The sequence below is a fragment of the Anser brachyrhynchus genome, assembly GCF_964034855.1.
Source record: "Anser brachyrhynchus genome assembly, chromosome: 3".
Taxonomy (NCBI): domain Eukaryota; kingdom Metazoa; phylum Chordata; class Aves; order Anseriformes; family Anatidae; genus Anser; species Anser brachyrhynchus.
In genome coordinates this window covers 848,616-865,196 of record NC_137696.1, presented here as the reverse complement: position 1 = coordinate 865,196, position 16,581 = coordinate 848,616, and the positions used below count along the sequence as shown (strand labels likewise).

General features: G+C 36.7%; 1 protein-coding gene across 7 annotated transcripts in view; it reads right to left on the bottom strand.

The window, feature by feature from the left end:
• AFTPH (aftiphilin) overlaps positions 1-16,581 on the bottom strand; it is a 50,789-nt gene that overhangs the window by 5,742 nt on the left and 28,466 nt on the right. For 5 of the 7 annotated variants that reach the window (XM_080586521.1, XM_080586517.1, XM_080586520.1 and 2 more), the window contains 6 exons: positions 16,104-16,230; positions 15,723-15,779; positions 13,338-13,460; positions 6,726-6,786; positions 4,934-5,017; positions 891-1,014 (listed from right to left, as the gene is read on the bottom strand). In XM_080586521.1, coding sequence (XP_080442647.1) covers positions 891-1,014; positions 4,934-5,017; positions 6,726-6,786; positions 13,338-13,460; positions 15,723-15,779; positions 16,104-16,230 — 576 coding nt within the window. The remainder of the gene's footprint in view (positions 1-890; positions 1,015-4,933; positions 5,018-6,725; positions 6,787-13,337; positions 13,461-15,722; positions 15,780-16,103; positions 16,231-16,581) is intronic. The other 2 variants (XM_080586522.1, XR_013948984.1) reach the window with 2 other exon arrangements.

Below are 16,581 nucleotides of genomic sequence, written 5' to 3'. Positions count from 1 at the left end.
TACAGTTAAGAATAAACCCTGAAGCTCGCTCAGAGTGAGGACATCTTACTGTTTATTAGCTGCAAAGTAACTACATTTATAAATATCTGCAAAATAGGCATGTACTTCCTCAGTGATAGGAGCACTTCACCCTGTGAGAATCGCTCAGCGATTCTTTAATGGGCACAACCACTAATTACATGTTAAGACAGTCCAGAATCCTACTGTTGAGATGAACGTTCAGAAAATAAACACAAAGAATAAAAGCGTAAACAGGGAAAGAATATTCTGTACCCAATTCAACAGGTCTGATTTCAAGGAAGACATTTGACTACTAAAGCCTTTATATAGACTCCCTATAGAACAAAATGCAGAAGAACCTTGAATGAGATCCACAAAGCAGAAAGGACATCCTAAACAAGCTACATTTTACCTCCTTAAAAAGTAACTTGCAATAGCAAAATGAATCTGATATTTGGTCACTGAAGTTTTGATGGATGTTAGAACTATATCCACATCTATGAATTATGTAGAGGACCTACAAGTACCTTCTGTCAAAGTCCTAACAGTTTGAATTATGAGGTTCAGCTTACCCTTCCATTGTTAGAAATCAGTTCTGTTCTTCAGAACATCTTATCTTTCAATCAAGTATTTGACTCCTGCTTTTAAAGTGACTTTTTTCTGTCAGCTGAAAAAATGTTTCCCATCTTACTTTAGAGTTTTGTGATCAAAATACGAACTATGGTAGTAAGAATTTTGTATTTGTAACATGCAACTTTCAGTTACATCTTAAATGTAAGCCTTTTGCTCATTCAAGAACTTCCGACCTGAAATGGCACACACATTCACTCCTCTCATTTTGCCTCGCCTTTGATAGGGAGGTGGGTAAAAGCACAATAAACTTTATTTACCTTGTAGACGTGCTTGCCTTCTCTACTGTGGACATGAGTCTTGCAAATGCATCGGTCACTCTGTTGCTTGCATTGGAAGTTTCCAGTTTTGAGGTTGTCAATTCATACAACTCAGGATCCACACCTTATAGTATAAAATGATAATCAGTGATGGTTGGAGACAAGTACAGCCATAATTAGCCACAGACCAACTTGCTAGAGACTGTTTTCTGTAAACATCTGAATCATTTAAAGTTTCAAGATACATGAAAAGAACATGACAGAACATGTCCGCGTTTCTAAAACAGCGTCCTCTCTCCCCACCCTTTTCAGCAGCTTTTTAGTTGTATTACAAAGCGCACACACCTTGGATCAAGTCTGGCATACAAGGTCTCAGTCTAAGAGTAAACAAATAATTTGATTTTACCTTTTAGAGCAAAATACTTGTAAAAAGTCAGTTTGGTTAAAGCGGATTGTTTCAATTGCTTCAGCTCAACTGTTTCTATTAAAAGAGTGCTGATGGTTGACAGCAGCCAACTCTGAGGTTATACACGACATTGGCATGCGTTATAGCAAGTGTAGTATCTTGCTTTTCACAAGAGGTTCACACAAGTAGAATAGCACTAAAAAAGTTACACAATCATATTTATAATGCTACCAAAATCTTCAGTCTGTGCTTCCTTTTCTCTCTCATTCATCTACAAAGCATCAAGTATCTGGAGGTTTCGGCCTTGATTTCAAAGCTTCAGATGTCTTAGGTCAGATACTGAATTCTGACATTACATATGTTGCAAATCGATCTCAAGTTTTATCAGCAGAGGTCATTCTGAAAACAATAGAAACTTGCCTGACCCCTGCCCTCCCTAGATCGAGGCGAAATTCTAACTCTTTAATATCGAGCATCATATCTCAGTAGGGATACGTATCTCAGTAAGGATACTAGCTCTAAAACTTCCAGATAGCAAACACTTTAAGAAGTGTCTAGAAAGCAGAATTATTAAAACATACCAAGACTAATATAGCACATTTTGGTGCTCATAAGCATTTTAAATTGGTGATATTCCTTCAGTTACATTTTCATCTATTTTATGCTTCATGTTTTTAAAATGAAGTGTACATATATGCATCATCCACAGTTATAACTAACTTTCAAAAATAGTGTAGGATTTGGGCAGAAACATCTTGTTTTTTTAGACATCTGCATTCTAAAAAAGTGTAATGCTGATGTCAGCTGGTTTGGACAACACAGAAACATTTCGTACACCACTGCAGAACAACCTCTGCAAACACTTGGACACAACAGTCCCCTGTAGCTACCTAGCATAAAAACAGTATTTGTAGCCTTGTATGTTGATGACTGTACTCAGTCTACTTGCTTGGATTCAAGACATTTTTAGAAGTACTCCTGAGGTATGAAGCGGTAACTAAATTGGAAAAATTCCTGTGCCTACTGTCCTTCCTTCTCCAACCAATATTTGTAGTACTGTGCACACAAAGAGATGAGGCTAATAATCCTTGTGATTGCTTTGCATGAGCTCTTCTCAAGTAGTGTCTTGACCACTTGTTATTTCTGCAAAAGTTAAATACTCCTTCATTGTTAGGAAGCTAAGCCAACCAAAAAGTAAAATTAAGAAAATAATCTGGTTAAGCTGTGGGGGCAGAGGGGAGGATTTCCTCCATTTAATATGGAGCTTATTAGAAATTAATTAGCTCTCCTTTCAACCTACACGTTTTAGTCTGGATTTTCAAAACAAATTTCATCCAGTTTCATGCAAAACATCAAAATATGTACTGTACTGAGACCAGTATACCATGACTTTAAGTACTGTCAGATGTTTACAGAACTTGGAAACAGGAAAACGCCCAACTATTCCATAAAATATCCACTTTCAAACAGGGAGAAGAAGACTCGAAGAAATACACTTTGACTTGCAGAAGCCCGCGAAATCCCATTAAGGTAAAAATTGTAAGACTAAATGAAACAAGGAGTTCTTTGACGTGCAACTCTGCAACAGGCATTAAATGCAACCTTGTAAATTACATCATTCAGATATTCACATTTATGTTCCTGAATTCATTTTCATTGTAACGTGATGTCACTGCTCAGTTTACTGTTCTGTTAGACACCTTTTGCTCAGCTACATTTATGTTAAGCTACCAACATGAAAAATAAAACAGAGTAAATCTGTGGGAACATACTAGAAATGAGTAACTCCCTGTTCATGACATAGAGGGTAAATTTTTATACGTTATTTTGGCTACTGATTAGATCAGACTGAGAAGAATAAACCATAGACCTACAGTAAGTAAAGCTAAGGTCTTCAGGGAAAGAACAAACTTCTACTACTAATAAAAAGGTTTATTTTTAAGCCAAAAGATTTAACAATTGGTTTTTTTTTTTTTTTTCCCTTTTCCATTTTAAATAAGAGTTGCATATTCTCCATTTTATTCAAATTATCAGAGAATAGCTAAGGAAAGCACTGCAAAACCTTAATGAGATATTAAGGGAAAGTTAGCCAACCAAACCCCACACAAAGCTCCTAAACACACACACGCAAACACATGAGCTGCAAGCCAAGAAACAAATGACTTTCCCAGAAACAAGTCAGGAGGAAAGAAAAGCAAAAACTTAAAACAGGCACTACAGGGGATATGAGGGGAAGGTGATGATACCTGTACTTGATGAAACAACAACAGGAGAAAAAAAAAGAAAAAGTGCAATAAAAGGCTAACAGAGTATCCCTCCAGTAACCACGTCAAGTGTGCAAAACAGCAGGATAAAGGAACGTACCCGACTGCACAAGCAGCACATGTACTGGGCACTGGTGCCAATATGTTAATAGATTTTCACGTACTTCTCAAAGAATCTCTAAGACTTGAGAATCTTGAATTTGCTACCTGTCGCTTTCATTACAAATCTGCTATCTTTCACCTATATAAGGATATTTCTCAAGATTGGGGAAAAAACACATTTGTATTGGGATGACATAAAATTGCCTTCAATGATCAAATTGCAAAACTGAAAAAGCAGGTTTTTAAAAACAACAAAAAGATACAACTCTAATTGTAAGCACTTCTTTAAAATACAGGAAAGCCCCAAATCTCTTAAAAATTTGTTTCTTAAATTAAAGTAATTAAGATGCAAAAAGACCATTCCTATGAAGAAAGTGATTATCGTGGCTTCCCAACTGACGCCAGGCATTGTATTGAAAGAATATTTGCCTTATCTGCTTAGACTATGCACTGGGATAAATCCCCAAAGTGTTCCCTCAAGTTCCTGAAGAAATTTATTCGAAGTGTAGGTTTTCACAAGCTCCCACAAAATACTCAAAGCATGTCAAAACCATATGATAAATGAATTCAATTACTTTCACATTTTTTTCAAAGGAGAAAGTGGTATTTTCATCTCCTTTTAAAGTTGCAGATAAAATGCTTTAGTTCTATAATTAACATTCATGAACTAACGCCCCCCAAACATGCAACTATCCTTATTTTCTATGATGAATGCCGTTAAAACACTTTTTTCACCTTATCATTAATATTCACACAAAGAAAAAACTTACAGTCTACTGGTAGAAGAAAATACCAGCTGGGTTGTGATACGGTAAGGCCCATAGCTTTATATTGACACACCTTCCAAATAACATTCACAATCGTATAATGTGGAGACACTCATTTAAAAGAGAGGGAATAAGCCTGATATTTTATTTTATTTTTATTTTGGGGGGAATAGTCACATCTGCAGCTTTTTCAGTTAAGTGCTTAGAAAAGTTAACTTTCAATATCTCTCATTTGAAAAAAGTGTTTTAACATCTTAATTGCAAGAGCAAAAGAGCCATTCCTTAAACATGACAATACAGAGCTGACAGTACCTTTTAAATACTTCGCACTTGATACAAAACATCAGAAAACAGAATACAGATTAAAGGAAAAATGCAGTAGAAAGACATCTTAGAGAAACACAATGTAAAACTTCTCCTTGTTTATAGGAAAGTCAAGTGATGTGCTCATGCTTTTAGTAAGTTGTTATAATACTACAGTTGTGGTTTTAACACTCTGCTGACCTGGGATTGTGGTGGTGCTGCTAGAGCTACTGTCATCCACGGGCCCAAAGAAATCAAGGTTCAGAAGAGTGGAACCTCCACTAGCTTGAAATTCAGTGACCGTGTTGGTAGGCAGCCATATAGAAGGTAAGCCAAGGGAGGGGTTTATGTGTAAAAAGGGGTAAGACACACACTTGAACATGCAAGTTATAATTAGTACTCAGTACACAATTTAAAAATCGACATGAAAACATTGCTTACAGTATTAATTTGTACCTTCTAAAATGTTAACAACTTAATTCAGTGCACATTTCCTCATGTACAATGCAGCAAGGAAATCAACACTAGTAACTTCAAAATAGAAATATTTATTTCAATCTAAAAACGAAAGAGAACCAGCAAGACCCAGAGAGAAAGATGTAATCAATTAAAGGGAAACAATATATATGTCAATTGATAATTAGAATATAGTGGGCTTTTTCTCCCCTCAATGAAATGGAAAGTCATTATTTCGTCAGGAAGACTTAGCAGGTCCTCAGATAGCAAAGAATCCCGCTTCCTCCCCCCCCCCCCCCCCCCGAAAAAAAATACCAAAAAACACCGTTGAAGTTTCATATATTAGCTTTAAGCAATTGATTATCATTATCTTAAAACAACGTGAACACGTGGTAACAGACGCCACTGTTATATCCAGTTCCTCACTGGTAAATTATACTGTTCCCCTTTAGTACTAAAACAGAAATCAAACCAAGATACATTTTAAAGGAGTTGCTTGTTAAAAAGAAAGCACGATGATTTGACTGAAGTAATAAGACACCAGACAACAGCAAAAGAGTCCATCCAGGCTTTCCTTCAACACCATGATATCACTATCCAAACTGTTATATCCTACATGTTCTGAAACAACACCATGAGGCAACACCAAAGCAGTAGGAGATGCAGATTCTTTTAGCCTGCTTTTGAACAACTTATGCATTAATTGTTAGCAGGCTCCTCTTAAAGGTATAATTTTCTTTACAGGTCTCTAGCCTGTCATTCAAACAAGTTTCCAAAACTTGTTTTATTTCCTTTGAATAAACTTACATATTTCTGAGACTGGAGGTGATGGAACAACTCTTTGCTATTAAAATAGACTTAGGTGAAGGGTCTTTTAAGTGATAACTATATACATTTGCGGATACAAATAACTTTGTAGCTACCTCTTCAATAAATTAGCTCTAATTAACTACTATTGAGTGTAAGCAAAAGTGGTAACAGATGATGTCACATTTTTGAAATATAAAATTATCTGTAAATCTGAAAACTTCCAGGTCAAGAAGTACATCTTTTGCAAACAGTTTGTGGTCAAAATATTGTGCTTTGAAGTAGCCACTATACACAAGTTTTTCATTCAAAGGATGTCTAAAGAGACACTTCATTGGTGAAAAATACTTTTACAAAGTATAACTCATCACTCTAAAATGTTCATTTATTCAGAGTTTCATTATAACCTGCAGTTATTTATAATGAAGTGCTAATATTGCCACTGTGTCATTAGAATATGGGATGACTCTAAAATAATACTTAACTTGGTATTTTTCAGACGACATGATATTTCACGTAGAGGTACAGTTAATCAGAAAGAAAGCCTGAATTTCCAAAGTTAGGAGTAAGAAATAAATATTATATATATTTATATATGTATATATATGTATGTGTGTGTGTATATATATATATATATTTAAAAAAATAAATCAGCAGATAGATGTTTGTCTGAACTTTGTAGCTTTCTTATCTCTAGCTCTGGTGCTAGAGGCTCTACGGAGAGACGTACCATCTAAAGGGTTAGTAAGGCCACTGCTACTCCAGTCAAACTGGACAGGTGGTAGAGATTCCTAGAGTTGAAAAGTCAGAAATCAGATTTTATAGTCAGTACAGGTTACAACAATGCAAAGCAGTTCAAACAACAGATTCTTTAGCATCTAAATACTAAAAAGACAAATGAATGAGCAAGCCTCAACTTTTGCGAGGGGCATATTTTTGTAATATGCACTAACAACCTGAAGGAGATTTGTTTTACTACTAAATTCTCAACAGTACAGATTAGGTAACTCAAAAAGGATTTGCAAATTAACTAAATCATATTAATTGGATAAAACCATTAAGGCATAGTTGAAAAGTAATATTAGTTTCACGGAAGATGAGGCATTTTGCATAAAAAGTTGTGTATATGCGATTTAGAGGGCCATTTTAGAATAGGGTTATTAGTGAAAGCCATCTATACATTCATGCTTTGACCTGATTATATACAAAGCCAGTTATTTACCATAAAAATACCCCATGATTCTTTTTCTTTCTTTTATTGGAGGGGTTTTAAGAGACAGAATCCCTACACATGAACGACAAACTATTCAAAAATAAATTCTCATATAAAAAAAAAAATCCTGTGATTTATTATCCTGTAATGATTAAATCAAGTATCTAAACAAACCACTGGTAAGATGAACAAGAGGAATATGGAAACACTGACTCCTTCTGGGAGTCCATCCTTTTCATTTCCTCTTGTTCAGTCTTCTGCACGCGCGCACACACACACACGTGAATCAAACAAGCAGCAGAGACCATGTTTTACAAGGAATGTCTGTTCAGGGGTAGCATAACGTGCAAGTGCTGTCCTCCTGTATTCTCAGAAGATAAACCAATAGGACAGTATCAGAAATGTCTGAGATAAGCAGTAATAATGCACTTTAGTGCAAAAAATGTTGAAAAAGATGCACCTTCAATTTCACAAGTTTGATACAACTAAAAAATATATATATACTTGTGGAAGAAAAGCAACTGAAGTTCTCCACAACATTATTTAAAACGCATCACTAGTTGTCGAGCTTTCAGTGGCTGAGACATACCTTATGTTTGCTTTTGGAGAAAGTTGGGTTATTTATTTTACTTTTAAAACCTAAAAGCATGAAATAATATTCAGATTCATGAATCAAGACTGTAAAAACCTGAGCTAGCTTTGTACAATTAAGCTAACTGTAAAAGGCTTTTGTTAGGGGATTGATATTCACAGAAAGAAAAATAAAGGGAGCTGAAGACTTCTGTATTTACTTATAGTAAAAGCCTTGCCTAGAAAAATCTTTCCTACTTAATGACTTGGAAATATTTCCAGTACCAAGGAACACAACTAGAACAGTATTCACTTGGTGGAGTTTAAGGAGCTGATGCTACATTTTTTGCTTTGCTTTGGTAATGAAATTACTGGCACTGAGATGACTTGGATGGAAAAATTATATTACCAGCGTGAAAGCTAAACCTGATGAAGTAATGATCACTATGATCAGCAGCTTGTTTAAAGTTTGGCACACTAAAAATATATTAACATTAAAAGGAGTTAAAAAAATAAAAAATAAAAGGGAAAAATGGAAGCTAGTACGATAGTCTAGAAGTTTTCTGCAGGGAACAAAATGAAATCAGAGGGAAACAAAGTTCCTCCCTACCAACCCTCAGTTACTGGGGAACACCCACTTCATTTTGTGTCAAAAGATGAGTCAGGACTGATGAGTCCTGGTGAGGCTGAGACAAAGTAGTATGCAAAAGGTGGTGCCAATGGCTGGCTAGGCTTTTCCCTTTAATGATTACAAGATTCTCAGACTTGCTGAGGAGGGGGGCAAAAGATGCAATGAATTCTTCCTAAAATGTTGGGGAAAAAAAAAAAAAAAGATATCTGACTCTAAATCAGCAGCTATACTACATACATTATTCTGTTCCATGGGATGAGGCTATTCTGCTGACTTAAACTGCTTGTAAAAAAGGGGGTGGCAAGGAAATCAGACCTCATCCATACAGGATGTTGGCACGCCCTGGTCCTTTCATCAGCAAGCAAAGTGAAAGGGAAGGGCAGAAACAAAAGCCAATTAAACAGAAAGGAAAAGTTTTCGGTTCCTAATGTCCTTGGCCCTAAGAAAACTACCTATACTGGGACACCTGAACACAGCACTGAAATCTCAGATAATGGAAACATGCCCTGCAAATGGGAATATACTGTTTTGTCTTTCGGAGACTGCAAGGTTGCTAGACTACTACACCTACAACCATTATTTTAACAATATGTTTTAAAGAAAAGCACCCAAGCTAGAAGAATATTAAGATTCAAAGCAATCTGCTCTCACTCCTCCCTCCATATTATATTACGGGACATGGTACAGAAATGAAAAAGTATACTCAACTGCCAGAGTATTAGTCTGAATGTTAAGGAAATAAGGAAAGAGAATACTAAAAAGCCTGCTGGCTTTACTGCATCGTATTTCAGTTGATGAAAGCAAGACACGTTTTTCACATGGCAGTTTTAGAATGGCATTATGCAAGATTTTTTTCTAATTCAAAAGATTAAAATGTAAGTGTTCGCCTCCGTGCCAATTGTTATCCAGGAAAACTAATTTCTACTCCCCTCCAAAAAAGGGAAGTATTTTGCTGTCTTAAAGCTAAGGGAAAAAATAGGAAGGCTTGTAATACACATATATTACAAATGTTTAAATAGATCCCACAAATGAGCACCATAAACATGACTCTCAGAAAAAGGTTTACACAGACGTAACTCATACATTTCATTGTGTGTAGACATTGGCAAAATTACAAGAGCTCTAAAATTCACTTTTCCTCAGACACCACCTTTAAGTGACTTTGTTGCAACTAACAGAATAGTATGTCCTATAATATCTCTTACCTGCAGGTTTCTCTCTGTCAAAACTATATATATTCTTGGATCTTTCTCATATGTATAACTGGAGAGCAGTTCCATGATGGAGCCTTTGGCTGGTGGCCAATAACATGGTAGTTTGCATCTGTCATTGTTAGGAGTCCTGATGGTCCCTTATGTAATTAAAAGTGTTTTTAAAGACTGTCACCCCATGGGGTTTAATTAAGGTTCAGTCCCTAATACCCAGCAAGTGTAAGATGCGTATTCTGTTATAACATGATCTGTAATTCAGGAGCTTACATGTGTGCAGATGTACTGTAATAGGCATCTGCAGAAAAGAATTGCTGGTAATTCTCTTCCGGAAAGCTCTGGGTTACTGCAGTTTTCTATTCCAATATTAAGCTTAAGCAAAACTAAACAGATAAGAAACTGCAAAGTTATCCTGTGTGCTGAGATTACCACTAGGTTCTATCAGAGTCCCAAACAGAGAGAAGAGGATGCTTTGAAGTAATAGCAAAAAAGCAGAAACACCTAGACAACTTTTTGCTAGAAAGTCAATGAGAAGATAAATAAACTTCAACACTACATTAACCATAGAGCAGTATCAAATTAAGAGAAATCAGGCAACATTAAGCCCAGACAGCAACCTTTTTGACAAACATCAGAATATATTTTAGTTGCACTGCCTGAAGACAGTCATGGCCCACTACAGCACATGCTGTAAAACAGAAGAGAAAGGTACCTGTCTCTGGGGTTTCACAATCAATGGTTGCCTATTGGAGCAGCCATTCTTACTCCTCAGGCGTCTTGATAAAGCCATGCTCTTACGTAAAGAGCAAAGTAATCAGGGGATTATTTCATATTCTGTTTGCTGTCTTAGAGTTAGGAGCACGGGCAAACAGAGAAATAAAAATCTCTGATTGTCAAGATAAACAAGAGATCAAACAAAAAATTAAGACACTAACTTCAAATACAAAACCCAGTAAGTCTGCAAGTCACCTATATACAAAAGAAGGTGATAGATCAGTCAGTACCTTAACCTCACTGAGAGGAGAAATCATTTCCAAAATACAAAACGTTGTCCTTGCAACTTAAATTGCACAGACAGGAATTTGCCCACTGTATTTCCTTAACCTATCCAACCCATTAAGATTCTCTGCAGGGAATGAATCCAAAACATACAGGATTTGTATAATAATAACTATGAGAGATTATTGCAGCTGATTTGCTTCTTTTTTCCCCTCAATCTTTTGATTTATAATGTTCTCCTTTTCAAATCTCTGCATGCTTTCCTCCATTCGCCTACAAACAAAATCTAAGAAGGTATTTCTGTGCTTCTACAAATGCTCTTCCCACTCCCACTTCTGCATCATGACAATCTTTCTTCCAAAATCTTATTCCATCAGAAGAAGTCATACACACAGCCACTGATCTGTATACAAGTCCCATAAGTGCCAGGCTTTCAACAAAGGAGAACTCTTCTCCTTTCCTAGGCAAAGCACAGGAATATTTTAACCAGGGCCTCTCCTTCCAACGAGGCAGCCAATATTATAAAGTTTCTGAATACAAGAAGGACCCATCATCATTCCTCCACCAAAAATGAAGGAATTTGGAAGTTTCACCCAACTGATGTGTGATTATTTTGTTAAGCTTAAAGATACATACAGTTGTACCTAAATTACCTGTGTTTAGAATAAGAAGTTTCAGGGTCCACTAAAACTGCCTATTATATTTCCATTGCACATTAATGTTTAAAGCACAATTTGTAATGCAATGTTCAGAAAAGTGAGGGCATATCTTCTCAATACCGCTAAAATCCAGGATATTCCTAAGAGGCAGTCTGCACAATGTGAAGCAAAGCTGATTTTCCCAAAAACAAGCAGAAGCCACCAAGCATTAACAGAAGATAATGCCAAGAAAGAAAAAAGGTCTCTGAGGCATACAGCTGATTGTCCATGCCCAGAAACTTAATGTCACTTAACTGTGGCCTCTTAGAGCTCTAACCTTTAAGAATGCTAATTCATCACCCTCCCCCCCCCCCTTTTTTTTTCAGTATTCGTCTTTTTGGGAAAAAAATATAAATTCAAGCGAGCAATGCAGACAGCTACCATGGAAGCTTCTTACACATATTCACAGGGCTGCAACTACTGAACTGAGATGGCCTTGTCAGAACAGCAAGCTAGGGGACCAGATAATCAAAGTGTGACAAGGAATTGGATAGTCTGCTACAGGAGCACCCAGAAGTACAAAATACTCATAACTAGAGGGGATGAAAAAAAAAAAAAAAAAGAGACTTTGATAAGTAGGGGGTCTTATTTTCAGCACTCATCACTAGGACTGCCAGGCAACTGAGAAAATAGCATATGTCAGAGATGCTGCTAGCTTAGGCTCTTGCAGCTCTCTACAACACAAGATTTAATATGTCTCCTGATGTAGGAAGACAGAACCTTGAACTCTGCAGAAAGCCAGTGAAATTTTCCTACTCTATTCACATACAGAAGTTACACAATGATTTCTTCAGCTCAGACTGGTTGCAGTAATCATTGTTACCTTTTCTAATATCCAGTTCAGCAGCTCAGTTCCACTACAGGATTTGTGAGAAGCAGTATATATAGGAAGTGTCACCAAACACGTACATCACTATATAAAACAGCCTCAGTTCTGAGCCTACTGACATACTGCTCTTCCACAATGAAAAAAAAAAAAGCTTGGATACAAGCATGTCAGTTACAGCTCTGCACTATAGGAGAGCAAATATTGCAAGGTAATTGCTATACTCAGAAGTACCCAGCATTTATGTTAGGTATAGCAAGCACAAGGATAATTCATTCTGGAATGCCTTCAGTCAGAAGTACAGACAGTTACCAAATGCTGGGCAAATTAAACAAGACCTGTGCTAAGGAGGGACGCAGCTGACTGAATACATGCCAAGTACCATGCTAGTGACACTGAAAATTAAATGCTTCTGCATATCCTCCTAGCTAGCTGCCAACCAGACACACTGCAACACACATGACATATAAATGGTCTTCTAACACCAGAAAAACAAAAACAACAAAACAGAATTCAGAGAATTCAAAAGCTCACTTCTAAGCTACTCTGAACTCACTTTATATCAGGCTTAGAAGACAGAAGCCAGAGAAGCAACTTAGAGCTGTTCAATGAATAATCATTCATGAAAATCTGGCATGAAAGGCCAGCAGAACTCAGAAAATCAAAAAATCAGTTATTTATGCTTGCAATGATTGTACCCAGAATCTCTTTCCAGGCAATTGGGCTGCTTTTTATATTACTCTGAAAGAAAAAGTAAAGGGAAAATGAAAAAGAACATGAACAATATACCTGTGAATATAATAGTTTAAGACAACAATAACAACAAAAAAACACCTGAAAACCCAAAACCAAACAAGCACTGCCAAACAGGCAGAATGACTTCCTACAATAAGCTTCAGAAAAAGCAAACTTAAAAAACCTTTAGTGTAGAAGTCCTTCCTCTGACTAGTTGCTATGTACCAGTACATATCATCAGGACTCTTAAATGCTGGCCACCAACCGCTACAGTCTTATCATGAGGACTCCCTTCCAGTCACACATGAAGAGTAGATCCAACAACAAGAGTTCAATCTGACAAAAGGAACACCTGCCCTTTACATACAGGTGCCGTTGAATACAGATATTTAAAAAATGAAGGAAGAAGCAAGGCATCCCATTATTTCCCTCATTCATTCTTTCTCCCTCTGTAATTTTTACCTGGAACTGATCGGATGTACACGTGTTCATCTCTGGTGATACAGGAGGTGTCTGTCCTATGGAAGCTATTTTTTCTGCTGCAGATATCGGTTTCAGAGGTTCCTTGGTAGGTTCTAACATACCCTAAAAAATAATAATGAATAATAGTAAAATCAAATGCATGCATGTACAAACACATGTATATCTATTCCAAGAAGTGCATACACCAGAAGAGAGTAAACACAGTACTAGGTAGTGCTATCCCCAGCTAGGGCCTTGAGGGTAACCATATACTACTGGAATATTTTCAGTGAGGGGTCAGAAAGAAGTGGGGCAAGGTAAGAGAGAATTAGCTCGTTCCTTAGGTTTTCATAGAGCCTAAAAAATGTTTGAGCCAATAACTGAAACCCAAGTGCCTAGCTGGAGTTTGCTTTCAACTTTCAACAAAGCAGTTTCAGCTGGAAGGAACGGTTACTTGCTAAGGTGATGTCTTCTCCCCATCGTGTACAGACTATTCCAGAAACATCAAATGGCCCATTGGAAAGGTGCAAATGTATTCAATCCATTTCATCAATTAAGTAATTCAGAAGAAACATGTCAAATTATCAGTTTGCGGAATGATACCACAAACAGTAATTACTGACATGAAAATAATGTATTAAGAAAATAATTAAAACATTTTTCATTTTAAACAAACTGTTCAAAGTTAAAATAGTGCTACAAAAGATGTCAGAAATCTCTGATGTCCCTGAACGAAACGAAGGGTGAATACAGATCTACAGATAGATAAAAGTTTGCCCTAAGATAGGCAAACCAGCCCTGAACAATGAGGTATGAGAAAATAAAATTCCCAAATAAAACCACTGGATTTGTTATCAGAATATTTTAAAAACAATTTCAGGAAGTCAGCTAGCAAGATCAGCTGTCCCACAAGCGTTTCCGTACCACGTTAGGGGAGCTTGGAATTTAACCACCAATTAAATCAATTCTTTCAGACAGCAGAGAAACACTTGAAGCAGCGTGGCAACAGAAAGCATCAAGCCACTTTACTTGTAACATCATCTCTATCCAGCTTATTGTGTGCTTAAGCATACAGACAATTTAGGAGATAATTAATCAGCAACAACAATCTGTTGCAAAAAAAGGAATTGCACATGTCACATACAAACACAGTCACAAATACCTTACAGGAAGAAAACAGCAGTTGCTATGAGATGTGTTATTTCCCTGTTTAACAGAACACCATGCCTAAATCCAAAGAAGTGCATGAGCTGACCTGGATACATCAGAAAACAACTGCTCTAGAAACTGACTACAGGAGTCACTCTATGAAATTAACCTACAGATTAAATTACATTAAGCCAAAGGAAACTGTAAGTCTTTTATTGTAAATTTGTGAATGACTGTATTAAAAAGTATATGTGTGTGTGTATAATCATATATGCTCTTTTCTGGGAATATAATATATTCCAGAAATTATACATTATATAGGCTGTTCTGCTCAGACTAGCAAAAAAAAGGCACATCTTATCTTCTGAATATTTTTACTACTATAGATATTGCACAAACTGAAATGCCATGCAGGAATTGCAGCATGTTGACTTAGGTGAAAATGGTTATCTTACTACACTAGGTTATCTGGCATTCCTTCACAGTCTACACAAATCTAAATTGTGCTTGCTATTTTTATTTAGCTCTTGGGGCAATAAAACAATACCGTCTATAAAATACTTTTTGTATGCATAAACAGCCTAACGGCTTGGGGGCAGGGTGGGGAGGCAGGCAGGGAATAGAAAAGGGAAGGAGTGGAGCAGGTAGAAAAGGACAAAGGGAAAAACCTTATTCTAGAGGAATTGGGGTTCTCAGGGACGACAGACTTCATCCCTGCAGAACTTTGTTGTCTATGTATACATGTGTATACACACACAGAACCAAACATACGCATACACGGGTCATTTATTAACATGCCAGTAACAGTGCAAAGCATGACTAAGCTTCTCTTTTGATGTGGGGATATTGAGATGCAATCAAGTTATTAATAGTCTGTCAGAGAAACAGCTGCACGGAGAGGAATGCTCCACAGATCTGAGAAAACTTCCTACATGCAAGTTATGGAATAGTATAGCTACCTAGCTGTTCTTAACCTTCCCTTGAAGCATCTGGTCTTAGAGCCAGGGTCTCCCACTGTTGCTATGAATTGATGTTTTGATTCATTTTGACGTTCCTTCATCATTTCTGACAACTAGATAGTGTATTTCACGATTCTTTTGTGCAGTATCAACTCATGCCTAAACCTTAGCTGAACTTAGAAAGATATATTTCATTATACTTGGTGCTTAATGCCACTTCATACATTTCGTTATACGATGTTATGGGAACCATAATAAAAAAAATAACAAAGCTTACCAGTCCTGCTGCATACATGGGTACTATAACAGGCTGTTTCTTGTTGCCTGTAAAGAGCTGATAAAACAACAAAAACATTTACTTAGGAGGTTCTGTCATACTGTTTCAGTGATGATAGTATAACATCAATGTTATAAAACTTTTGTAAGATTAGTGTCAAAGAATAACTACTACGTTAAACACAACGGTTAAAAATAATATAACTTTTAATATTAACAAGGCCTATAAAAATGTTAAGTTGTAAGACAGTATGTCACAAAATACATGTTTAGTGCAGCTATGCAATTAAGAGAGAAGCATTCATACAAGAACACTTCAACCTAATTCTATGTTCAAAGCAGCTCCATTATTTAGAAAAGTGAGTTTTATTGACAGACTCACAATATTCCTGGTGTCGATTCCCAAGGAGCACAAAAGCTTTTTGTTGCTGTGGGAGCCGCCCCACTGGTATCGCAGTCCATAGGCATCGTGGATATCCTGCAGCTCTGTCCACACGTCCATCAGCTCCCTATACAACCCATCATAAATCAAGTCATCAGCAGGAATAACAACTTAGCAGCTTTGAACTTTTATTCTAATTTTTAATACAAGCATCTTATTATACATTCCAATTAAACTTACACCCGAACACGACACTCAGGGGAACCAAAATTGCACAGTGTTCTCAGAACAATTATACTTCAGACGTCTAATAGGAAAATGATGTCCACAGCAGGCAGAACAAGGCCTACTTAGGCTTCACGCATTCACACGAATAAATATAGCGATTTCCAGCAAGTGTAACTAATAAGCCATATTCTGATTAACTAACTCAGACATCACTTAGAAGATGAGATGCTGCTGACTAAGTGAAATACCC